The sequence below is a fragment of the Mustela lutreola genome, chromosome 16, assembly GCF_030435805.1.
Source record: "Mustela lutreola isolate mMusLut2 chromosome 16, mMusLut2.pri, whole genome shotgun sequence".
Classification (NCBI taxonomy): domain Eukaryota; kingdom Metazoa; phylum Chordata; class Mammalia; order Carnivora; family Mustelidae; genus Mustela; species Mustela lutreola.
Window position 1 is genome coordinate 4,337,927 of NC_081305.1, and position 26,025 is coordinate 4,363,951.

Consider the following 26,025-nt stretch of genomic DNA (forward strand, 5'->3'; position numbering starts at 1 on the left):
CACGCAACGGCCCCGCCCCCCGGCGCGTGCGCGGGTCACGTGGGGGCGCGGCCCGCGGCAACTGCGGCGGCGGCGGCGGTGGTGACGGGGGTGTTGCTGGGGACGGGGGCGGTGGCCGCGCGGCTCTGGCGGGACCGGCTCCGAGACTGCGCCGCCTCTGCAGGTACCACGCCCCCACCTCACCCCGCGCCTCCCCGCGCCCGGCCCGGGGGCCCGGCCCCACTTGCTGTCCCTCGGCCCGTGCCTCCCGGTGCGCCCCGCCACGCCCCCCGGGACCGTACCCCTCGGCGCCATCGGCACCCCGGACCCCCTTCGTCTCTCCGTCCCCTCGGACCCCCGCCTCGACACCCCTCCTTCCAGACTCGCCCCCCAGCCCCACGGCGCCCCTTCCCGGCTCCATCCCGGAGTCGCACCCCCGGAGGACCCTCGGTCCTGGGTCCGCCCCCTCCCCCAGGACGCGGCGGACCCGGGACCCCACCCACCCGAGCGCGGCCCCTCTGGCCGCGGACCCCAGCCCGGGGCTCCCAGCGGGGCTCCGAGGCTCACCCCTTTGTCCGTGCTCCTTTCTGGGGGACATGGTTGGAGTGGCATTTGTGGTCGTCTTTGTTCTGAATTAGGAGTAATTCGCAATCAGGGCGCTCTGGAAGGAAGCGCGGCGGTTTGCTGGGGTTTGCTGGGCGCTGCCGGCTGCCGGGGAGAGGAAGGCTTGGGAGATGCATGAAGCCGCCCCTGCTTCAGAGGAACGTGCAGCCCGGCGGACCCAAGCAAGCCCTGGAGCCCTGGCGGTGATGCCCGCAGGAATCCCGCCGCGGGGGTCTCACAATGGGGCGGCTAGCCAGGCCTCTGGACTTCCGTAGACCTCGATCCGAATTCCCTTGGGGGCCTGGGTATGTCACTTGCATCTCTGCCGGCCTCAGTTTCCCCATCTGTAAATGGGTGACTGTAACTCAGCCCCCTAAGGTTTGAGAGAACAGTGAGGTGTGAGGGACAGAGCTTTTTGCTTAGGGGCATCTGGGTGTTTCAGTCGGTTCAATTGGCTGCCTGCAGATCTGGTCATGATTTGGGGGTCCTGGGATCAGGCAGACAGCCTGCTTCTCCCTCCCCTTTGCTGCTTCCCCTGGTCGTGCTCTCTCTTGCTCTCTCTCAAATAAATCTTTAAAAAAAAAAAGAAAAAGAAAAAAAGAAAGAAAGAAAAACAAACAAACAAAACCCAGCCCTTTGCTTAAAGCCAGCTCTGAGTTCTAACCCTGACCGGTGCTAGCTCACCTTGAACACTGGAGTTAGAGGAGCTAATAGCTAAGGTTTACTGAGCATTTTAGTTTGGGGACTGTTCTCTGCTTTACGTGTATGACTTCGTTTAATTCTTAAAATCTTAGGCTGGACCTCTTATCTCCGTGTTTCGGTAACATCGGGTAACGTGAGGAAAACGCGGAGGTGAAGTAACTTCAGCTTCATCCAGCACAGCTCTTGGGAGGGGGAGAGCCTTGATCCGACTCCAGGAAGTCTATTTTCAGAGTCTGTGGTTTAGTCACTACAGTAATATTCTAGGAGCAGAGAGTTCAACAAATCAGTATTTTTTAAGTCGATTTTAAAAATTGGCAGAAAATTCGTAGGACGTAAAATTCATCCCCTTAGCCATTTTAAAAGTGTGCTCTTCACAGCAGTGCATTCACTATGTGCCACAGCCCCCACCGTTTAATTCCAGAACATTCCCAGCATCCTCGAAAAATATCCTACCCCCGTTAGCAGTCACTCCCCGTTCCCGCTGTGCCTTTGCTCTGGCCACCCTGTTCTACTCTCTGTCCCTGGATTTGCCTGATCTGAACCGTTCATATAGATTGGATCAGACGGTGTTTGGTCTTCCGCTGAGTGTGGTGTTTTCGGGTCTGTTTCAGCGGCACGCCCCCACTTCCGTCTTTTTATTGCTGTCTGATACTCCATTATGCGGACAGATCGCATTCTGTTTACCCATTTGCCTGTTGATAGACATTTGGGTTATTCCCCTGTGTCATCTATTGTGAACAGAGCTGCCTGCGGTAGGCTCTACAAGTTTTTTGTGTAAGCTATCTTGGGTGGATACCTAGGAATGGATGCCGTTGTTATTTAAATTCCAAATGGAGCCCTGAAACCCAGGCTTATTGGATCTCGGATGAGAACTCCCATTTCTGCCCTTTCTGCCGAGCTCCGCGTGAGTTCAGGTTAGTGGTAGCCCGGAAGTGGGCAAAGGAAGGGGAGGAAACTCCAGAATGTCCTGACACGCCGCAGGAACTTTGTGAGAGTGCGGACACAGGTTGAGAAGCTCCTTACGTTTTTCTTTCTCCTCAAGAGTGAAATCTGAGCTTTGAACCCAAAGCTGTATTTGCTTCTATTTATTTAAACAGATGTTTTATACAGACTTACACCAGCTGCTGAGGAGGAATATTAATGGTGGGGGCGATCCCAGCCTCACACCACCACCGAGCCCTCGCAGGAGGGTTAAAAGCGTAAACCTGCAAAGCAAAATTGTGAAAAATTCGAGAAAACAATCATGGAAAATGCCTTTATGTCCTGGGGCTAAGAGGGGATTTCTTACCTGAAACCCAACAAAGCACAAAGCATACAGGAAAAAGATAGATCTGTTTGTCTGTCGTGTAATCAAGGTGTTAGTTCATCAAAAGCACTACAAGGCGAGCAAACAGAGAGACAGTATCTAGAACGTAGAGGGAGAAGGGAGACAACACAGTAGAAGTAAGGGCAAAAGCTAGGAACAGGCTCACAGATAGCAGAGAAGCTTCATAAGGATGCAGTCAACCTTACCAGTCATCAGGAAATGAAAGTTAAAGCCAGAGTGTTACCCCCCCCTTACAAGGCCACCCTGGGGGCCGAAGGTGAACCTACTGGTGCATCCAGTTGGGGAGGACACTGTGAACTAACGCTGGCTGACTGTGCCTGTGCCGTGGGGATTGGCCCAGCAGCTTGGGCAGTGCCTGCCAGAATGCAGCGGGGCCCTGTGGCCCGGCAGCGTGACTCCAGTATGTCCCTTCAACGGACTTGGGCACCTGTGTGTTCAGCACCTCTGTTCCTAACTGTAGGGTAAAAGCCAGAAAAACACCAGCCCAAATGCCCATCAGCGATAGAATGGCCGTGGGAATCCTGGTACGTTTGTCCCGTGACTCAGTTGTGCGCGGGGAAAGTATATCACAGGGACAAGTCTCGAAGACAGCGCTGAGTGAAAAAAAAGCCACCAGAATACTCACGCTGTGATTCCTTTAGAGAAAGTTCCAAACCAGACAAAACAGAACACTTTTCTTTCAGAAAAGTTGCTGGGTAACCGTACAACTTTTTTTTTTTTTTTTTTTTTTTTAAGGGCAAGGGAACCGGGAGGTCAGAATTGAGGAGGGTGGTAACCCTCCTGGGGGGCCCAGAAGGTGATGGTGGGATCAGGGGAGAAGCTAGGGGGCTCCTGAGTGGGGTGGCCTCACGGGTCTTTGGTTATTCTTTGAAGTATGTGTAATAGGTTTTACAACTTCTGTGCATATTTTTCAGTTTTTTCAAGTGGCAGCAAAATTAGTTTTGGATACACCTGCCCTTGAGAAGCTTGTGCTCTGGGTGGGGAACCAAGAGACAAGGGAAACAGCCGAACGGAACCCAGAGTGGTGCGGGAAGGGCCTTGTGGGGGAGACCGGGAGATGGGAACTCGGGGTGTCGGTGCAGTGGCCAAAGGAGGAGCGGGAAGCGGCGCAGGGCTCCCCTTCACCCCACGCCTGGCGGGCGCTGGCGCTTATCAGTGAGCACCGGCACCGAGTGGAGGGTTGAGCTGGTGTAGGATTGAGTGCCTACAGCAAAACAGATGCAGACTCCAGGTGAGAGAAGTAAGATCTTTATGAAAAACCTTAACGAGAAATAAGCCCCCAGCCCTGGAGCCTTTTTGAAAAGCTGGACAGTGGCGGCTGTGGATGGGGGTGGGGAGGACCACCTCAGGCTTGCCCCGCTCGGGGGGAATATCATAGGAATCTCTGAGGCTGTTTGTGGCTCCTGCGAACACGAGAAGCTTTTGGTTTAAGGGATGTGCGGGCTTTGCAGCTTGTCTCTGTACTGTCCGGAAGACGAGCCGGACCGTCTCCCTGGTCTTCCATCGTCCGTCCTAGTTTCCTATTGTTGCTGTAACAGATTACCGCAGACTTCTCACCGGTCTGGAGGTCGGAGGTCTGGCATCCGTCTCGGGCTAACACCAGGATGTCAGCAAGGCTGTGTCACTCCCAGAGGCTCTGGGGAGAACCTCTTTCCTGCCTTTGCCAGATGCTAGAGGTGCCTGCGTTCTAGAGGGTAACCCCTCTCCCCATCAAGTCCAGCAGCCTCCTGTCTTGAAATCCTGCCTGTCTCCTTGACCTCTGCTTCTTGACCGCATCCCCCCGACTTTGACCTGCCTCCTTCCTCCAAGGCCACGTGCGTGGTCACCGTGGCCCCCACCCGGATCATCCAGGATCAGCTGCTCCTTTTAAGGTCTTCAGCTTAATCACATCTGCAAAGGCCTCTTTGCCACGGAAGGTGGGGCAAAGGTGGGGCATTCGTGAGGTGGAGGATTAGGGCGTGGCCAGCTCCCAGGGCCACCTTGGGTGCCCCACGCTGCCTTTGTTTGGTGGGGCTTCTCTGTCTTCTCCCATCATGCTAGCTGGTTTCCATGAAAGTGTGAAAGCATCTGGCCCGCCTGTCTGATGGCCTTTTGCCGTCGGGCCGCATTTGTTTAGGTAACTTGGTGATGTCCGTGGTGGAGCCTACTTGTGCCCCAGAACTCTTGCTTCGTGAAGGTTTCATGTGAGGTTTGCCGGCTCTTGTCACTGCTGGGCTGAGCCCGCTCAGCTCTGGGTCAGGAGAATGTTACATGTCACAGCAGGCCTTTGTTCTGTTCTGTTTTAAAATTTTATTTCTTTTATTATTTCTACACCCAGCTTAGGGCTTGAACGTGTGACCGGGAGATCCAGAGTCGTCCGTTCTACGGACTGAGCAGCCAGGCGCCCCCATAGCCATCCTCTGAAGACGTGAGGAGTTTGCCTCACGTGAGACTTGCCCCTTGGAGTTTTGACTGTAATTATCCCATGACACTTTTGTGCTTACACAGTTACCCTTTAGGGTTTGTTTTAGGACCCTCTGGGAGCAATTTGAGGTTTACCTTAAAACAGAGGGAAAGGTACAGAGACGGCCCGCGGACCCCTGATCCCGCACACGCGGGGCATTCCCCCACTGTCAAGGTCACTCACCAGAATGGTGCCTTTTTTTTTTTTTTTAAGTCAGGGAGGAACCTGCATGGACACATCACCATCACCCAAAGTTCGTAGTATACCTGGACGACCTTCACGTATTTGATGCGTCAGCGCTGATGAATGTTGCCTGGCAGACAATAGGGAATTGCTCTTTTCCTATTTGGGGGACAGCTCTCTCTCTCTTCCTCCACCTGCTTTTCTCCTACTGGGTTCACTGATGACTGAGTTTTCTGTAGTGGCAGGAAAACAAAGCTTTATAACTTCTACAAGCAGATTGGGTGGGGGCCGGGATTTTACTGTGGTGCAGTGCTGCTTTCTAAATAGTGGGCTTCACTTCGTTCTAGGCTAGTACCTGTCTGCCGAGAAGTGGCCTAGTCAAACCCTCATAGCGGGGTAAGTGCAGCTAGGTATCTTGGTAGGGTTCTGGGCTTAAGTGTGTAATAAACTCCTTTAAACCTGGATTTCTGTGAGATTTCCTGGTTATTAATGGCTTTGGGGAAAGTCTTGATTTCTTCTTTCATTAGGAAGACATTATTTTCCATCATGTACTCAGGGTGGGGAGAGGGCTGACAGGATGTCGGGAAGGTCTGCTGTCCTGTCGTTTTCCACTTCCAGTCCATCAGGCTGGGAACGTATGTAGGAGAAGGTCTGGTCTGTCTGAGAAGCAGCACGAGTCTTCACAAAGCCATGTGGTCTCTGTTCAGCCTTGCCTTGTCCCCTTCTGGAAGGAAGAGGGTCCCAGACCCTTCACTTCCTGCCCGCATCCGCACAGCTGCCCCCTCTGCTGCCAGCCACCTTTTACGACAAACCCGATCGGCTTCCTGCTGTGGCAAAAGGGACTTAACTCAGAGAGTCAGTCCACACGCTTCTGTTTGGCACAAAGACCTTTCACAATCTGGCCTTCCCTTCCAGCCGCCTTGGCACCCTCGGGTGCACTTCCTGTGCTGGGAGTCTGTTGAATTTGTTACCGTTCCTTGGCGGGCTGGTCCTTTTGTAGTGACTGTGCCCTTGGCTCCTCTCTGCTCAGGAGGGTCTGGAAGCCCAGCAGTGCCCTCGCCACTGTGCCCTGAGTCGCGCTGTTTATCTTGGTGAATTCTGCCTACACAGGTTATTGTTTGTAAGTAAATGGGGTGTTTGAATATGTCAGTCTTCTGTGAGTTTGGTGGCTGTGAGTCAGGTCTGCATCTTGAGCCATGTCTGGGGAGTGAGGAGATGGCATGCTGTCCCCCAAGGCTGTAGACCCGGCCTAGAACACTGGCAGCCCTCAGATTCTCCGTGATGGAAAACAGAGGTAGCCGTGACAGTCTGTGTTTAAGGTGCTTGCCTGCGGGGGAACTGCGTTGTTGAATATTGTCCTGGTCCCCCTGTGACAGGACGGCTGGAGGGGAGTGTGACTGGCGGAGCCAGAAAGCCAGGGCCTGCCAGGTCCAAGGCCCTTGAGACCACTGTTCTCCATGTCTCTGAAGTGGGTGCACCTTTCTGTTGCACCTGAGTGGGGGTTCGCTGGCGGGTTTTGCATGTGGGGTTTTCTTTCTGTAGGGGGAGTTTGGTGGTCCCCTTGCCAGTTGGCGAATGAGAAAGTGCATAGGCTGAGAGCTGAACTAGAGTCCCGTAGTGTGGCTTCATGTAGTGGCTGCCTTGCCGTGGGCTACCTGTGGTGGAAGGGGCTGGAAGCAGAGAGGAGTAGGGTTTGGCCTCAGCCCTGGAGCAGCTCAGCGTGCTGGGGGGGGGGCTTCAGAAGCAGAGTGGTGGAAGGCAGCGTCCAGGGTGGGAGGAAGGGGAAGGGGGGCCAGAGGTCCCTTTCTTCTGCATTCTGAAAGTGCTAGAAGGGGCTGCTGCCCGTACGGAGGGACTCGTCTTCCCGCCACCTCTGCCTGCTGATGAGACAGTGCGGGATGCCTGGGCTCCCTTGGCCAGCCGGAATCCGCCAGGAAGGTGGCATTGTGGGGCCGCAGCCCCTGTGGGAGCCCAGGGGCCCTGCAGGCAGAGCCGTGGAAGAGAGAGAGAGAGAGAGTGTGAGGCGGCCCGAGAGTGAGGATGGCCGGGTCTGCTCCCCCTCCCCACCTGCTCCTGGGCTTTGTGTCCGGAGCTCCCAGTGTCTGTGCAGAGCGCCACCTCTCTCCCAGCTGTTGGAACTGGTTTCCTTCCGTTTGATGAACTGTTCCTTAAGAGAGAAGGTGCGGGAAAAGCAGGCACGTTCCAGCCGAGGCTTCCTTCAGACGCGTCGGTGTCTTCCTTTTTCTGCTATGAGGAAGGGCTTTGCCGTCTGCACAGGGGATTCATGGCATAAAAATTTGTGTTTCCTTAATTTTGAAAAGCTTTGGCTCATGTGTCTATCAAGCTATCTGCCGAGGTGTGAGGGCGAAAGAAAGGACTTTGTTTCATGTCGTGTTTGTTCGCAGGTCGGCCTGAAGACGCCAGCTTCCTCTTGAACACCCAGAACCGGCAGAGGGAAGGGCAGAGAAAACCAAGGTGGGTAAGGACCCCAGCAGAAGAATCAGGAATCTTCTGTGTGTCAGGCCACTTTTGATTGTTTTTCCTTCCAAACGTTCAGACTCTTGGGAAAAATTGTGTTTGAGGGGGAAGAAGTGCCCTTTCCACAGCTTCCCGTCAGCAGGAGGCCGTGCCGTGGGCCGCGTCTGACCTGCTCCTGTTTAGGGAGAACCTTGTGGACCCTGCACTTACCTTCCCCACAAGTACGGCTTCGCTGGCAGCCCCGTAGATCTCCATACGTGGGGTATAAATTTTCATTGAAAATAGTGTTTTAGTAGCGTAAATACAACCCATAATTTTTTTTTTAAGATTTATTTATTTATTTATTAGAGAGAGAGAGAGGCCGAGAGAGAGTAGGAGCAGGGAGGAGAGGCAGAGGGAGAAGCAGGCTCCCCGCTGAGCAGGATCCCGACGCAGGGCTCCGTCCCAGGACCCGGACATCACGACCTGAGCCGAAGGCTTAACCCACTGAGCCACCCAGGTGCCCCCACCCATCTGTTATTAGGAGAACAGATCGAATATTCTAAGAATCCAGATTTTTTTGTTGTTGTTTCGTTATCCCTAATTTTATTACACTGTGTTGGAAAAGGACTAGTACCCACAAATATTATACTTTTTTGCTTTTACTTTCCTTGTGGCTTCGTATTAGATTAGTTAACAGCAGAAGGCACATGCACACTTTGAAGGATTTATTTCAGGAACTCCTCAAAGGGAAGGTTTAACATGGGATTTCATTTTTATGTCCTTTCTTGGAAGAAATTACTGTTTCGGTCATTTGTTTGAGGGCTGCTGCCATTGCAGGCACGCTGGGGGCATGCCAGGTCAAGGGCATGCCCAGTCCGCCAGCTCCCTCCGCAGGGACTTGGCTGTGTACTGAGCTGCAGAGCAAGGGCCCTTGACAAGGGTCACACGACACTCCTCCTCCTCTCTAGTGGCTGGAAGCTTGGAGGGGCATTCCTGCACCGCGGGAAGAGAGTGGACGTATTTGAGACATGATGCTAACTGGGAATGTATTTGCGCGGGTCTGGGAGCAGCCCTCCCGGTGTTGTTGCCTTCTCTAGGGCAGACTGGTCAGGACAGGAAGGGCCTCTTCAGCCCACATTCCGTTGATGCTGATAACTTCAGACCTCAGAAAATCTCAGCCAGTATGGTCCTTGAAGACAAATTACCCCAAAGGAGCATTTTTTTTTTTTAAAGATTTTATTTATTTATTTCACAGACAGAGATCACAACTAAACAGAGAGGCAGGTAGAGAGAGAGGGAGAAGCAGGCTCCTCATGGAGCAGAGAGACCAATGCAGGGCTCGATCCCAGGACCCTGGGATCATGACCTGAGCCGAAGGCAGAGGCCTTAACCCACTGAGCCACCCAGGTGCCCCCCAAAGGAGCATTTAATTGTTGTTAAATTATTACAGATTTGGCTTGTGGCGTTCATAAAGTTTATAGTGTTTTCTTTTCCTGATCAGTCTTGGCATTCTTGTGGGGGTACGTCTCTGTGAGCAGAACCCCAGGATATGGCCTGTACAGACAGGAACTGAGATGGCCCAGCTTCCGTTGTTCTCTCTGCCATTTGGGGAAAACACTCCTTTAAAGTCATGTGACGTCAGTTCAGTTAGTAATATGGTAGCCGTGTGCCCCTTCCGGCTTGAGAGATTGTGTCCTTGTTGTGGGGCATTTGGGAATCCTACTGTCTGCTCCTGTCTCCAGTTTTCTGTCCTGATTCCACGTGTCCTTTCTTGGTTTGTAATTTGGATTATACTTTGATGTATCTACCCCTGTGTGTATGTATACATTCACATACCCTTCTCTGTGGTCAACAGGTTTTCCATTATCTTAGGCCTTTTATCGCAGGACGCTGCCGCTCTTAGAATGTGTTCCATTTCAGTGGCTGGTTGGTTTTTTCCCGCTTCGCGCATTGTCACTCTGCAGAACCTCTTCAGGCCTGCATCGCCCTTCGGCGGCGCCTTCCCTCATTCTTCCTTCATCTTAGGCCCATTTTTGCTGCTGTCATTGGGAATTCTCTTAGCTTCACGATTTTTTTTTTTTTTCTGTTTCAAGGGGACTTTGAAGAGCGGCCATTCCCATAAATGTTACATACATATTTTGGATTAAAGTCAACTTTTCCTTCGTGTAATAAGGAAATCTTTGAGTCCGTGCGTATCAGAGCCTTCGTGTAATAAGGAAACCTTTGAGTCCGTGCGCATCAGAGCTCCCCGTAATGTAACTGCAGGCTCTTGGGATCCCTTCGCTGCTCGTCCCTCGGAGACAGCACGCAGCTGGATCCCGCCTCCGTGGTTCTCAGGTCTGGGCTAGGACCCAAGTTCATCAGCCGTGGTGGCACCAGGCCTTTGCCTCTGCAGGGTCAAGTCTCCCACCACAGGGACACATAAAGCCGTTCATACGGCATTTAAAATAGTTTCTTAAGTGTCCTTCTGTTCTCCTGGGTGCAGTTTAACTCATATTGGAATCCTTTGCATCAGTCACGGTCCATGCAACGTAGTAAGGACTTTGTAAATGCTTGCCACGTGGGTACGTACAGGAGTCGTACGGGACTCTTTCCTTAGCTGTAAGGCGCAGGGCAGAGATGGGGTGCCCGTGATAGCAGTAAGACTGAGGAGTGCTCGCTTTCTTGTTGTTTCAGAAAACCCATTCCTTGGGTGCTTGGGGGGCTCAGTCGATGAAGTGTCTGCCTTCAGCTCAGGTCGTGATCCCGGGGTCCTGGGATCGAGCCCCACATTGGGCTCCCTGTTCAGCAGGGGAATCTGGTTCTCCCTCTCCCACTCCTCATGCTTGTGTTCCCTCTCTCGCTGTGTCTCTGTCAAAGAAATAAATAGAATTAAAAAAAAAAAAAAAGTTCCTCAAGCTTGGGATTTTTTGGTAATTTTTTGGGTAATTTTTTGTATTTCTTTGTAAATCAACGTTTATGCGTATTACGTATATCTAATATAATTTATGTGAAAGTTCGCTATAGGTAATTTTTACCTCAAATGGACCGTGAGCTCTTTTTGGCCAAGGCGCCGTCTTCGTGCTGCTGCTCCTCCGGCTCTGTCTCCGCGTGGGCGGGCGGCCCTCTGAGGGCTGATGACGGGGGAGCAGACACGTAAACACACCTCTGAGCTGTTACAGGAATTGGAAGTCTGTGTCTGTCACTGCCGGGCGAGGAGCTTTTTTAGGGCACAGAGCATATTGTGTTTATCTCTGTATCTACAACATGCCCCACAGTGCCTGGATTTTCATAGGAATCTCAAAGCTCTTGGTAGTTACACGTTGACTGATCTCCTTGGGAGGAAAGGACTTCCGGAGCTGCAGATGGTAACGAGACTCTACATTGAGCGGGTCCCTGGGGTACGTGCGTTTGAAACGCTTCCGTTATTTGAGTGCCTCACTGACAAGCTCTGACATCCTTGGATGTCTGTCTTCATTCCGACTCTGCGTGTTCCACTGACATAATCAAGCAAAGAACAAAAGAGCACCTCTCTCTTTCCTCTTCCGTGCAGGCCGCCATGGCTGCCGTGGACAGCTTCTACCTCTTGTATAGGGAGATCGCCAGGTCCTGCAATTGCTACATGGAAGCTCTGGCCTTGGTCGGAGCCTGGTACACGGCTAGGAAAAGCATCACGGTCATCTGTGATTTCTATAGTCTGGTCAGGCTGCATTTCATCCCGCGCCTGGTGAGCAGAGCGGATCTGATCAAGCAGTACGGAAGATGGGCAGTCGTGAGTGGTAAGAAAGGAGATGTGGTCCTGGCCCGATTTCAGAGCACAGTCATCTCTCCTGTTGAGGCTGCGTTCTCAGTGGGCTGCCTTATTTGAGGAGTCACTGAATTCACCGTGATGTGTTCTTGGGAACACAGCTCTGTCATGATGCCGGTCACCGTTTCTTAGCGCCCTCCTCTTGGAACGATGTTTGTCCTTCTTGCTCTGTCCTCCTGTTCCCAGTCCTGCCTCAGCCCACCTTCGGTCCCTTTTGAGATTGTCCTTAGAAATTGTCACCGTCCGCTCCCTTATTTTAAATTTCATTTTGATTTATCATTATTTCCCATCTTTTGATGTATCATTATTATCATTATAATAGGGAGTTATTACCTCCCTAACACTCATGTAAGCCAGATACAAGTTTGAAAACCATTTCCTGCTGTGTCTCCTACCCAGCTCGGTGAACCTGAAGCTCCCTTCCCCTGCTTGTCAGGGTGTCTGCGAGAGTGTTTGACTAAAGGTGTCGGTGATACTTGGATGCGACACTGTACCCGACACAGTGACCAGTGTGAGAACTGGGTTGATTTCTAGTGTGACCCCTTCTCAGCTGAAACCCAGAAACAGGAGATTTAAGGTTTGCTCTGAAGGTCCCAGCATGAGATGAGCCCGCTCACTTTCCCTGGCCTGTATCGCAGGTGCGACTGATGGGATTGGAAGAGCCTACGCAGAGGAACTGGCAAGCCGTGGCCTCAATATCATCTTGATCAGCCGCAGCCAAGACAAGCTGCAGACGGTAGCGAAAGACATAGCCGACACCTACAAAGTGGAAACCGAGGTCATAGTTGCGGACTTTAGCAGCGGCCGCGAGATCTACGACCCGATTCGAGAAGCTCTGAAAGACAAAGACATTGGCATCTTGGTGAATAACGTAGGCGTGTTTTATCCCTACCCCCAGTATTTTACTCAGGTCTCCGAGGACAAACTCTGGGACATCATCAATGTAAATATTGCTGCAGCTAGTTTGATGGTCCATATGGTGTTACCAGGGATGGTGGAGAGAAAGAAGGGTGCCGTTGTCACCATCTCTTCCGGCTCCTGCTGCAAGCCGACGCCCCAGCTGGCTGCGTATTCTGCTTCTAAGGTAATGTATTCCCGATTGGAAAGCGAAGTCATAAAGCAGGAGGACATTGCTTATATGGTTCGGTCCAGTTTGCGGAGCCTTTTGTGTCCAACTCGTGTCTATTTCTGCTGTACTTTTACCTGACATGGTAATAAGCAAGGCTGTTTTCTTCTGAATTTTCTTCCAAGTTCCCCCCCCAAACACCCCCGCCCACTAAGTCTTTGCCCCTGCTCTGTCTCAACAGGCTTATTTAGACCACTTCAGCAGAGCCCTGCAGTATGAGTATGCTTCCAAAGGCATCTTTGTACAGAGTCTCATCCCATTCTATGTGGCAACCAACGTGACTGCACCTGGCAGCTTTCTGCACAAGTGCCCGTGGCTGGTGCCTTCGCCCAAAGTGTACGCGCACCATGCCGTTTCTACCCTTGGCATCTCGAAAAGGACCACAGGATACTGGTCCCATTCTATCCAGGTAACAGGATGCGCTCAACTCTTACAATTAGGTTGATGCAGCCTCAACCTTTCGGAATGATACGTGGCGATCCGACTGGAGCCTGCTGCTGAAACGGGGGAATTGCACATTCTGATTCTTAAACCTGACACTCATAGTGGTTCTGGTGAAGTCGCTGAAATTCTCCGTGCTGCTCTTACTGATAGTTTGATTCGTGTGGCCCCGTAGAGATGGAAGAATGCTGCTTTAGTCTAGGAAGTGGCAGGAGTATAAATTACTCAGGATTCCTGGGGGCTCTTTGCATAAAGATTATTAAATTTGCCATCACCACATCCATAGATAAGAAAAGCAGCAATTAGTTTTTCCTTTTATCGAAATATTTGGCTGAAAGTTTCTTTAGTAAGAAGGAGCTTGATTTATTCACTCCTCTGTTAATGTTTAGCCCATAAGGAGTTTGCTGGAGGAAGTTTGATGTGCCAGACACACCATGTAAAGAAATGTCTGTGCTCATCCTGGTCAGTCTTCCACGTTAGGGCTTGAGTAAAGAGGGAAAGCTGGCCTGTGTGGGCTCTAGGATCTGGAAAATGCTCAGTGTCTTGTATGGAGGCAGTTTTGGGAGCTCTTCAGGGAGCTGTGGATTGCAGCGGGCAGGTGAGTTGGAAATCGCAGGCTCTGCAAATAAGGCTGTGGGGTGCGGCAGGCAGGTGGACTGGGACGGAGGAAGCAGGTGTATTTGTTAATCCGTTGACAGCAGCAGAGACGTGGCTGGGAGCAAGTGCTGGCGGGAAGGGGATGCGCAGGAGAATGGCCTGAAGACAGGGGAGAGAAGGTGTGCTTCCCGGCAGCGCGGGCAGGACCCAGAGCACCGTGGAGGGGGCGGCAGGGAAGCCACAGTGGCGAGCAGGGGCTGTCGTCTGCTGACTCCCGGGAGGTGGGGGCTTGCAGAGCGAGGAGGTTTGAAGTGAGAGTGTCGGGGGTGGAGAGCAGGGCGCTGCTGCTGTGCCCTGACCCTTTCGGGAGCCCCTGCGGGGATGGCCTCTAGAGTGGTTTCACAGCCTTTTACTGATCTGAGCCGGTGCTCAGTCTGTGTCAGTGGTTCTTTGTGATGAGCTTGCTCAGCGGTCGGGGGGGAGCCCTCACTCCTTGCCGGGCCCCAGCCCTTACGGATGTCTGCGCAGCCCCGTTCCCACGCAGGAGCTGTATGAGTTGGCCTTTTGTACTTTCTTGGGATTCATGGAGTTAGACGATGGCATCTTCTCTGTGTTATGCGAGATGTCTTAACGATTTGTGAGCAGAAAACAGAAAAAAATGCTTTGCACTTAAAGCAGCTACAAAGCAGTCGGATGTCTTGGCTTTAATAGTTAACTTGTTATCAGTGTTGTTTTGGGAGCCTTTCTTCCCATTTTCAGAATTGCATGAGGCTGAGTTTTCAGCTTTGTAACACAGAGTAAGGCTGGCGGAAGAGCCTCTGGCCTTCTGTTTGGGTTACTTGACGTGGAGGCCAGAAACACATGCTTATGTGTTAGGTTGATAAGCCACTAACTTGACAACTTGACCAGTCTTGCTTATAACTCCAGGGGCTGTGTTCCTGGTGTAGGAAGACAGAGAAAGCCACAGGGACAGGCAAGAGGGTTGGGGGCAGCTGAGCTCTGGACTGGCGTGCAGTCTGCTCTGAATTCCTACCCGCTTGAGGCGTATCTGTTCCCATGTAGTGTGTCTGTGTTGCTCTTGGAGAAAGACGATGTGGCATTTAGAGGTGAGGGGAGCTACTTGGCCTTGACAAGGCCCTGGGGATGCAGGTTCAGGGGAGAGGCAGGCCAGCAGCTGAGGTCCGGGCCCTCCTGCACAGCCCAGGTTCCCATACCCGCGGCCAGCCAGGAAGGGAGCCTCAAACCATACCCCGGCACTGTAGCTTTGTTTCCCCCTTCGGAATAACTCTGGCTGAGCGTCCAGCCCAAGTTCTTGGGGATCTTTTCCTTCCTTCCCACCCCCATTTCTTACCTACGTCCTTCCCATCCCAGTGTCTGGGAGACACCGAAGCATTGCCAGTGCAGAGTTCCGTCCGGTTGTCCGTGGTATCGGCCGCTGACGTCCTCTTCTGGCTCTGGGTCCCCACAGGGGCTGTCAGTTACTGTTGGCTTTTGTCGCAGGGGAGCACAGCTCCTTTCTCAGGCCTGGACTGGTGAGTCAGGTCTCTGAACGCGCACAGAGCCTTCCAGAGCCAAAGACCCAGCCCTCCGCTCTCCGCTCTCACTCGCTCCCCCTCTAAACAAGTGCATGAGTCAGCCCTTTAGTTTCTAATCTGTCAGTACCTAGAGGATGCAGTTCTCTCCTCTTCCATTAGCTCTTTCCATCCTGCTCCCTGGGGTGCTAAGACCCCATTAGGATCAGCCAGAAGTGGTGTGCCAGCAGCGGTTCCAGGCGTAGCCCTGTAGGAACCTGGCAGGGTGTGTCCTGCTGCTGGTCCCCTGTGACAGACAGTGGCCGTGTTGAGCGGAAATTAAGAACAAACAGATTTCTGGTTGTTGATAGCTTCTCCACTAAATAAATGCTGAATAAATGCATGGTAGTCTTCCCCTTATCAGCGGGGATATGTTCCATGGCATCCAGTGGCCGCCTGGAGCCGTAGGTAGTGTTGGACCCTATAAAAACTGTGTTTTTCCCTGTTCGGGCAGACCTGTGATAAAGTCTAGTTTATCAGTGAGGCACAGTGAGAGGTTAACACCGATTCCTGGTAATAAAATAGAGCAGTCATAACGGTGTCCTGTAATCAAAGCTACGTGAATGTGGTCTCTCTGGAAATACCTGTACAGTTCGTGGCCTTCTTGTTGAGATGAACGTGAGATGATCAGATGCCTGTGTGAGGACAGGGAGTAAGGGGACGTCGCGTTAGGTGGCTGTTGACAGGGCGCTGGGTCAGGAGGATCATCTGCTTCTGGACCACAGTTGACCTTGGCCGTGGGTAACTGAAACCGTGGAAAGCAAAACCAGGACAGCAGGGGCACCAGTGTTTTCGGAAGAGGCGGTCCAGCTCTGTAGTCTGTCGCAGGTGCCTCTGCGTTTGAGTGCATCCCTCCTTCCAGGGTGAGTGCATCCCTACTTCCAGGGTGCTCCTACGCGACCCGAAGCTGACTTCTTTTATCTCCTTACACTTAGAGTCTTTCCCTTTAAAACAGCAGCTCCAGGGCGCCTGGGTGGCTCAGTGGGTTAAGCCGCTGCCTTCGGCTCAGGTCATGATCTCAGGGTCCTGGGATCGAGTCCCACATCGGGCTCTCTGCTCAGCAGGGAGCCTGCTTCCTCCTCTCTCTCTCTGCCTGCCTCTCTGCCTACTTGTAATCTCTCTCTGTCAAATAAATAAATAAATCTTTAAAAAAAAAACAAAAAAAAAAACAGCAGCTCCAAGGAAGGTACCCCAGTATTTCCCTCACAAAATCCTGGCTCTTTAACGAGGTCCAGAGAGATGTTAGTCATGTCCCCAGAACGTTTCCCCTGGCTCCTGGCCAGATGCAGATACAGGGCTCCTGTCTCTGAGGAGGTCAGCCAGAGCTTCTCTGGAACCTGCGGTGGCCGGCTGTGGCTGTCCCTGATACTGGGACCTCGTCCAGTTCAGTGCGGCTTCCCTGGGTCCAGGGTGACCTCTGTTATTTTATTTCTGTTCAAGGCTAGCATTTTAGCACTTGTCAGTGGCGTGTTCATCTCCCTTTCTTTCCGATTTTTTTTTTTAAAGTAAGCTCTGTGTGCATTCTGGGGCTTGAACTCACAACCCCAAGATCCAGTGTTGTACGCTGTAATGACTGAGTCAGGCCTCCCATTCATCTCCCTTCCTTTCCATACAAGTAGAGCTTGTGCTCCGCTCCGTCTTGGACAGACCCGTCAGCACAGCACAGGGTTCCCCCCATCGGCGCTGTTGGCCTTTGGTGTTGGATAATCCCTCGTGGGGACGCTCTCCTGGGCACTCTAGAATGTTCAGCAGCGTTCCCAACCTCTGCCCACTGGATGCCAGTAGCAGCAGCACCCACGTGTGATAAGCAGGAACGTTTCTGGACGTTGCCATATATTCCCCTGGGGGCGGGGGTGGGGGAAGGGCCCTGGCAGAGAGGCCTTGGAGTAGAGCTTGGTCAGCAGGACCGCCTCCCCGTGTGCCCAGGCTGTCCCCATCACGTCTCAGGACTGCAGCCCAGTGTCCCAGCGTTTTTGATTTCTTTTTGTCACAGCGCTTTTGACTAATTTCAGCCCAGTGTGCCCCTCACAGCCCAGTTTTCTCACACTGTACTGATCGTGGATGCATTGATCCATTTCACCTACCTTTTATTCCCGGAGTGGTTTTTGTCATTCTTAACCAAGTGGATATGTTACTGGTACCCACTTAAGTAAGGATGGGATTGTAGTGCTGCGCCTGTCTGTCCCTCTCATTGGGGCGGGGACGTGGGGTGGGCGGCGGTCCTGTTTCTTGTACTCGCATGGATTCTAGCATAGGTTCTTAGGCCAAAGTAGGTGCTTGGTATAAGAGCACCTGAGGATTTTTTTTTTCTTTTTTTGTATTTAATTTGGTGGCATTTATTGCATTGAGTCATATATTGACACTTAAGGTCTATGCTTTGGGTTCTAACCTTCTAACCTTTTTCTCTTTCATTTTTAGTTTCTTTTTGCACAGTATATGCCCGAGTGGCTCTGGGTGTGGGGAGCAAATGTTCTCAATCGTTCTTTACGTAAGGAGGCCTTATCCTGCAAAGCGTGAAACTGCCTGATGGTTTGGGAAGTTTCGCCACCTCCTGGGAACCTGCAGTATTCTGACGTTTGGAAGAACACGCTTAATTTACCTTCAGTATTTTCTTCTATTACTGGTTATGTAGCATACTGTTGACTCATCATTTGCAAAGCACACATAATACTTTTAGAGAATGCTGTGGAAAAACCACGAGGGCCGCATCACGTGGATGGCACAGGGCACACAGTGACCGAGGCACAGGAACGTATCGAGGGAACCTAAATTGTGATGCTTTTTTTTTTCCCTCTACACTCTCTCCAAGCTGTGTGATTTATGTTGTTCTAGGAGCTACAGCAATCCGTTACTGAAATACATAGTACTTGTTAGCTCTCGAACTTTCAAATGTTGTTTACGGGAATTTATTTCTGTAGATGAATTCCAGTATTGTTTTTTGAATGTTCATCAGGAAAGAGTATTTAAAAGTGTTATTTTATAAGTAAGATCGCTAATTAGCAGTAATTAGCAGTAGAAATCCACGTGTGTCCTATTGTATAGCTCTGTTTGACTCTGTGTATGAAAATGCTGCTCTTCAAGTGATATTCCACTAGGGAATTGTGTGTGTGTATGTTCTGTACATCTGGGCAAGTTCATTTATGGGGCAGTTACTGTAAAAAAGATGTCTTGCTAAGGTGGCTTAATGTGGAACCTTACGGGGTCTTGAAATTCTTCTAGCTTATTCCTCTTCATACTAAACATGCCTACCCGATTTTGGGCTATAAGTTTGCCGTGTGTAATATTATACATTCTGTTGGTTGTTTTTTTTTAATCTCCTGTGGAATTAATTCATCCTTAGAATCGAACCTACGATGGTCGACCCTTAGTCATCTCTTGATTTATAATTGTTGTGGTTAAGTGGTGGTTTCTCAGCCTGTGACCCATTTTATAACTGAAATTTAGCCCTTCAGAGCTTGTTATATCTGGTTTTCATACACTTTTCTATGTAATATTCTCTTATAGTAGAGTTATGGGAGTAAGCATCAGTTACTTAGGGAATAGTGGTTAAAATATGGACAAATGATGTGTGTGATATGATGTATGTGTTAAAATAAGTTAGAAACTCATTGGCTTGTGTAACAAATCTACGCATTACAGTGAACGCTTTTGTTGGGGTGATCGTTGTGTGCAACCCCCTCCCCCACGATAGGGGTTAGCTTTGACACCTACTGTGAAATAAATGTTTTTGGCTCAGACCTCACAAAGCCAGACATTTTTGGGGACCACTCTCTAGTGCTTCAGCAACGACAAATCTCTATATTAATGTGACACTGTGTGCAAGTTAAGAATTTGGAGCTTATTACTGTGACACTGATGCAGAAACTAGTAAATTGGCTGAAATCAGGAATTGTTGGAATTGTCTTCTTCTGAGTATGGTATTCCATCAGGAGTTAGACCTGGGCATGCCTTTATGTCACACCCACGATTTTGCCACTGCCATTGCCTCAGTATTTCCCGATCTCACTTGGGACTCAAATGCTCAGTGGTTGAATTCAGAAGCTCTTCCACGTATAGACCAGGCCCTCATTACACAAAAGAAGACCTTTCAGATGTGAAAACTTGCTTGCGGTGTTATGCAGCACAGAAGGTGCTGATGGGAGTCCTCTTGGAGGCCTGCCTTTTGTCACATTCAGCAATTTTCCTTCCCCTAATAGTCAACCTATGGTCATTAAGACTAGAGAAAATTTGACTTCTGCCACATCGACCTGAATTGTAATTGACATGTAGTAAGCAGCTGCAGCTGTACATGTACAAGCACCTTGTTTTCCTCCCAGGAGTTATGGGACTCAGCCGTGTCTTCTATTTATAGGTGATGTAGGGAGTCACTGTTACATGATGAGAATAAGTAAATCATGTCAGTGATGTTTGCAAATTCTCTGCTTGGCAGGACCAGTGCAAAAGCTGTTGGGTGTAAAGCTAGTGAAAGATCAAAACCAAGAATCTTCCTTAGGTTTCCTCTGATAATACACCTTTTCCCAGAACCCATTTGAGAATCATCATTGGGCCACTGGAGATGGGGTTTCTTACTAAGAATATGGGAAATTAAGAACCTTTAAAATAATCTGTGAACTGAAAATTTAACAGTAAAAACGGCTGCTTCTGCTTCCTGCGGAAGAGGTTTTGTTCCATGTGTGTATTTGGGACGAGAGATATTTCCCCCATAGAAACAATTACTTTAAAATTACCGAAAAGTTAATCAATGAACACCTGCGGTAGTAATTCATTAAAAGCTTGTAATTCAGCAAGAAACTTGTGCCCAACCACGTGTCTGTTAAGTCTTTCGAAAGGACTAACTAGATTTCTTGATCTCATTCCCCTGATAGGTTGAGTAGATGAAAGTAGATTTTGATCATTGACTTCAGCACCCTGTAGGTTGCTGCTGGTGTTCCATGAGCCATTTTACCTCATGGTGGGGATGAAAGGTTGATTGTGGTGGGTTGGAGGAAGAGTGGAAAGGGAGTCAGCAAAGAGGGAGCTCTTCGGAGGAGTCTTTCTGTTTTAATCTCCATTACTCAGAACCTTACCGCATTTTGCAACCAGGGGGTTTGGGCGGTGTCATCAGTCTGGACACCACGTGCCCTCCTCAACCAAGACCAGTCTGCCTGTGTGCCTGTCTCACTACTGGCTCAGCTGTTATTCTTTCAAATAGTACTTAGTTTGAATAAAGGTTTACCTTCCCGTGGAATTTGCAAATTCTTTATTATACCCATAAAGCATGCAGTGATTTCAGAACCGGGAGTGGTGGAAGACGGACAGGATCCTGTGGCTCTCATCCTTTCTTTGATTTCCAAACCTCCGTTGCTCATCTCATCCCCCCTTCAGTTTATAGGGTTCTGGGGGCTGGCAGCAGTGTGCTTTTCCCTGCTTTGGGGCTTCACTATCCCGTGACAAGGGTGTTTGCAGCTCACTAGCCAAGTCAGCCTGTGACACTTGGGTTGTGTATTCAGTGGCACAGTGACTTCAAGGCCTGTTAAGAGAACCGTGGCTTAGACCAATTCACCCCACTTTAGAACACCACAGTTAAGTTTAAGATCAAGTGTATTACTTGGTGGTAGCAGGCACTGCTTAACATCGAGATTTACCATGCCAAAGAGTCCAGAATTCTCCGAAGTTCCCAACATCGGGGCGATCTCAGAATGGGAAGAAGAACTTCATCAGGTGCGGGCGGGTCTAGATGTACCGAACCCGCGTTTCGTTCAACCCTCACGCTGGGAGGTGGGTACTTTCGGGTAGGGCAGGTGAGGTGGAAGAGCCGCGCTGCGCCTTGCCCGAGATGAAAGCCCGTGAGTGACGGGGTGCTAACGCAGTGTGGAAGCCCGTCCGGTTAGAACGACCCAGGAACACCGAGTGCCCCGCGGTGCTGCACGGCCGGCGCCCCTCTGCGCTACCGCGGGGCTGCGGGGGGTTCGGTGTTCCCCGGCCGTGCAGCACATCATCTTCCAACCGCACGACCAAAACCACGCTTCCCGCCCCCAACCCGTGCCCAGCGCCGAGCGCGGCCCCTCCGGCACGTGGGCGGAGGAGGGCCCGCGATCCGTCTGGGGGAGGCCAGCGTTTCCCAGTCGAACGCACCGAGCCTCGTTTCGTCCACTGGGGTAGCCGCCGGGCATCAGGGTCCCGGCCACGCGCGGACTGGGGCGGAGCAAGCGCAGCTGCGGCGGGGGTTTCGCCTTCCAGTGCGGGTCCCCGGGCCGGAGCCGGCCGCGTCGGGCAAATGGGCCGAGGCCTGCAGAGGGCCGTGCCTGGGGGTGCCGCCCGAGCCCGGCCCCGGGCCCCAGGGACAGGGCGCTGCGCTCGGAGCTCTCGGGAGTTTACGGCAAACGCTGGCGGCTCCGCCAGGACCGTCATCCGTGGGCCCGGGCCGCGCGCGGCCGCTTTCGGACCCCAAACCCAGGGCCCATCCCACCTCCCACCAGCGCCGCCCCCGACCTGGACCCAAGGCTCGCCACGCCCCCTTTCCCCCTCCTGCCCCGCCCCGTCCCGGGCCGCAAGTGTCGCGAGACTTTCGTCCGTCGGCCAGCCCCGGGCCCGGCGTCCCCCGGCGTCCGGAGCGCGCACGCAGGCCGGCGCCGGGCACGCAGGGGACGCACGGCGGGCGGGGCTGGCGCTCCCGGCGCTCTCCGCCGTCGGTCTCCCCGCCCCGGCCGCGCAGTCTCGCGAGACTTGGGAGTAAACAGCCCCGAATGGAGACGCGAGGCGTGTTCGCCGCGGAGGCGCCGTTATCCCGGGCCCGCCGGACCCGAGCCTGAGGCGGCCGCAGGTAGGTTCGGTGGCGGCTCGCTGCCCGGAGCGCCGCTCCCCCACCCGCCGGCCTGTGCAGCCGCCCGCGCGCCCGAGGCCCCGAGGCTGGGGGTGTGCGCCGGCGGCGGCCGGGGCCTCCCTGCGTCCCTGGACCCTGCGGGAGCCGCACCGGAGCGCGGGGCGGGGCACGAGACGTTTTCCCGCACCCGAGAGAGCCGGTGCGGGGCCTGTCTGCGGGCTCTCGCGCGGCGCTAGCTTGCTCAGCCTCGCGTTTCCTCCGGGGAGATGGGCTGAGCGCAGTGAAGCCGCGCGCCCGGCGCACCCGCGGTTCCGGGCCGGCTCCCGCAGGGGCCGCGGTCACGTTTCCAGCGACCGGGTCCGAGCTCCCGGCCCGGCGTGCCGGCTTTCAGCAGTGCGGTGCGGGAAGCTGCTGGGCAAGGACGGCCCGAGGGGCTCCTGCCTTGCCCTGTGGTGTCTGTGCTCCCCGCGACCGGGATAGCGGATGGGAGATTTTCCACATCGTTTTTATGAAGATGCTTGCCCTTCGTTTTGGGGAGAGCCCCTGGGAATGGCGGCCAGGTTGTCTGTGCACATTACGTTAAATACTTTAGGTTCCGAGCGACGCTTCCAAGTGCAGCAGAGTGGCGTGGGATCGCCGAGCTGAACTCCGTACAATCGGTCTTCCCGGGGCCCTGCATTAGCCTTCGCCGTGCCGTAAGCCGCCCCCTGCGGGGTCTCCGTTTGCATTTGTCTCGGAGTGAGGAGCTTGCGGAGCTGATTCTTAACAACTTTTTTTTTTTTTAATCTGCAGCATACGTTCTGTCTCTATTTTACGATTTAAAAAAATTTCTTTTTATTAACATATAATGTATTATCAGCCCCAGGGGTACTGTCTGTGAATCGCCAGGTTTACACACTTCACAGCACTCACCAGAGCACATACCCTCCCCAGTGTCCATAACCCCACTCTCTCTCTCTCTCTCTATTTTAAGTGGGAGCTTTGTTCAGGTCAAATTTACATACCATAAAATTCACCTCTTTTTTTTTTTTTTTTTTTTAAGATTTTATTTATTTATTTGAAAGACAGATATCACAAGTAGGCAGAGAGGCAGGCAGAGAGAGAGAGGGAGAGAGAGGGAAGCAGGCTTCCTGCGGAGCAGGGAGCCCGATGCGGGGCTCGATCCCAGGACCCTGAGATCATGACCCGAGCCGAAGGCAGCAGCCCAAACCACTGAGCCACCCAGGCGCCCCAAATTCACCTCTTTTAAGTGTACTTATTCAGTGACCGCCCTCAAACAGCCCCCCCCCCCCGCATAAATGCGTAGTTGTGTGGTCCTCCCCACAACAACGCACTCTTAGAACATTTTCGTCACCCCTGAAAGATCCCGGTGCCCATGTTCAGTCACTACCCATTTCTGACCCTAGCCCCAGGCAGTCACTAATCTGCTCTCTGACTCCCTGGACTTGTCTCTCGACTATTTCACTAAGGTGGGATCATCTGTGGCCTTTGTGTCTGCAAGCGGCCTCGGTCAGTGGGACTCGTGCCCGTTAGGCCTCTGCATTGCACTCCCCGTGCATCTCTCATATTCAAGAGTTGGCTGTATCCGTGAAAAAAGAGAAATTTTCATCTAGTGCTTGCAGAACCTTTGAAACACCTGGGGCCCAGTGGGATCAAGTTAGAGCTCTTCTGGCTAAGTTTTTAGCATTCCCTTCAAACTCACATGTTTGATTCCGTCTTCTATCATTCTCAGGGTAGATAGTTACTGCTCTGTCCCACCTACTGCCTCTTCGGTGTGGCAGCCACAGTTAGGTGTCACAAATGGAATAACAAGGTAGGAGGGCGAACACGCAGGTGAACTGCACCTGGCTTCCACCTGTGTCCCGTGTGGGGTTTTTAGGGGGAGATTTGCAATTGCCTCTTTGCACCAGGAGAGAGTTGAGATACTATTTGTATTTCATTGGAAAAACGACAACTCTCCAACCCTTCGTGACCTGAAATCTTAATTAGGGATGGGAAGCTAGACCTTGCATTTGGGGGTTGGGTGGGGTGCTTGGTATGCTTCAGCATCTTGCCTGAGACAGGCCAAGGAGGTGGTAAGAACAGGTCGATTTTCCCTCCTCTGTGGCCTAATCAGTTTTGACGTGCTGCAGAGATCTGGATTACCTGGAGTTACTAATCCTGACGGTGTCTTTGCTTTAGGAAATGAGTTTCTAGTAAAGTGAGAGTACTGGCTTTGGAGGTGTCTGCCTCCTGCAGCTCGCTAGTACTGGGTGACTGAGGATCCGGAGAATAAGGAGATGGGCACAGCACTTGTGGAAGAAGGAAGGACAGTGTAGACAAGCACCTCTTCACTCTGGCATTGTTGACTCTTTGGGCCGAATTGCTTGTTTTGTCCCCTTACAAAAGCCAATGGACAGAATGTGCCAGAAGGAGTGGTTCGGTCAGCCTGAAGAACACACCTTTATTTCAAGATAGTGCTGTCTGGCATCGTTTGAATGTTAGCCGGTTAAACAATGGTAGTACAGCAAGGACGCAATTAGTTATGAAAGTGGTACTTGTACAGCCAAAGTTGAACTGAACTGAATGCTACTCTCTCGTGGCCCAAACACGATTCCGTTTTCTCTGGCGCTATTTCAGTAAAGGTTCATTAGAAAAAGCGGTGTGTCTGTGTACCTAGATGACTGTCAGGTGATATCAGTGATTTCCTCTGCCCTGAATTGTGTTCTTATTTGCAAAGAAATGATTTCAGATATACTTTAGCCATACCCAGAATTATAATCTGAGTGATACTCTCTTATAATGCAAAGTCGAGGCACCTGAGCCGCACGGAGTGTTAGCTGCCAGACCAGCGGTTTGCCCAGGTCACGAACACATTTCCTCTCCTTGGTCTCGTTTTTGCTCATAGCTCCTTAAACCTTCTTCCTGGCATGTATTGTTCAAACTGTTTATTTTCCATTTAGTATTTGATGTCAAATATGTTTTGGATTACACCTGCCTTAGAGGAATACTTACTAACAGAAAATCCATAATTGTGCAAATACCATCTTACAGGGCATACCTTTGTTTGGAAAGATCACCAGGTCACCTACGTAAAGAATTTATAGGAATTAAATCTAGTAAACCGTGGATCCAGTAACAGCTCTAAGCAGGCCATCTGAGTAGGTGATACGGCCCATGATAAGCCTGTTCAGAATGAATGAGCAAAAAGCTTGGCCTGGAGCTCTAAGGTAGACACAGACAGATTTTTTAACACAATTCCTAGGAAATGGATCCCTTTTAAGCTCTGTGTGTACAGATAAAACCAAGTCTTTGGGGTGCCTGGCTGGCTCAGTTAGTGGAGGGTGTGACTCACTCTCAGGGTTGTGAATTTGAGCTCCATGTTAGGCATCTTAGAGATTACTTAAAGATAAACAATTTATTAAAAAAAAAAAAAAAAACAACCCTAGCCTTTATTTTGACTTAACCAGAAAATTTGTTTTTCTATAAAATTTATTTTAAAAGGTTTAGTAAAGTACCTAAGTAGTTATTTTACCTAATTATGGAAGTGTAACAGGCTCTTTGTAAAATTGTAAATACTAGAACTAAGACCCTAACTCCCTGTACTGCTGGCATGGAGACGGAGGACCATGTTATCTTGTGGCAGAGATCTTCTCCTGTTCCTTTTCTCCTGTGCATATAGATACATTATCTAAAAATAGAAATTTGGGTCATTGTGCGCTGTTTTACTTAATATTGCATTATCCTTTCCCCGTATTCTTTGGGAAGTATATTCGAGACCTGTGGCTGTGCTAACAAATTTCTATAAACTTTGTGGTTTAAAACTACACCAGTTTATTATCTTACGGTTCTGGAGGTCGGTTGTCCAAAATCAGTGTCGCTGGGCTGATGTTAGGGTGTCGGGAGGGCTTCAGTCCTTCTGGAGGCTCCAGGAGAGATTGTTTCCTTCCCTTTGTGGGTTTCTAGGGGCACCTGCGGTCCTTGGCTCCTGGCCTCCTCTTCTTACTGTCTCAGCCTCTGGGCTT

General features: G+C 51.5%; 2 protein-coding genes across 2 annotated transcripts in view; both read left to right on the forward strand.

Moving 5' to 3' along the window:
- The first annotated feature begins 40 nt into the window (after positions 1 to 40).
- On the forward strand, positions 41 to 19,108 carry HSDL1 (hydroxysteroid dehydrogenase like 1). Its single transcript, XM_059150630.1, has 6 exons — positions 41 to 163; positions 7,643 to 7,712; positions 11,230 to 11,455; positions 12,123 to 12,568; positions 12,792 to 13,019; positions 17,638 to 19,108. Exons 3-6 carry the CDS (start codon positions 11,236 to 11,238, stop codon positions 17,734 to 17,736), a joined length of 993 nt encoding a protein of 330 aa, XP_059006613.1. The 5' UTR covers positions 41 to 163; positions 7,643 to 7,712; positions 11,230 to 11,235; the 3' UTR covers positions 17,737 to 19,108.
- A 2,755-nt stretch (positions 19,109 to 21,863) lies between these two features.
- Positions 21,864 to 26,025, forward strand: part of MBTPS1 (membrane bound transcription factor peptidase, site 1) — a 50,289-nt gene continuing 46,127 nt past the window's right edge. The window contains exon 1 of the mRNA XM_059150623.1: positions 21,864 to 22,021. The gene's annotated coding sequence lies outside the window, so the exon portion shown is untranslated. The remainder of the gene's footprint in view (positions 22,022 to 26,025) is intronic.

Excerpts from the sequence above, each read along its gene's own strand:
- HSDL1 (XM_059150630.1), top strand. The coding sequence starts at position 11,236 with ATGGCTGCCGTGGACAGCTTCTACCTCTTGTATAGGGAGATCGCCAGG. Across the intron at positions 11,456-12,122 it reads AAGATGGGCAGTCGTGAGTG|GTGCGACTGATGGGATTGGA; the intron begins GTAAGAAAGGAG and ends CCTGTATCGCAG. Across the intron at positions 13,020-17,637 it reads ACTGGTCCCATTCTATCCAG|TTTCTTTTTGCACAGTATAT; the intron begins GTAACAGGATGC and ends TTTCATTTTTAG.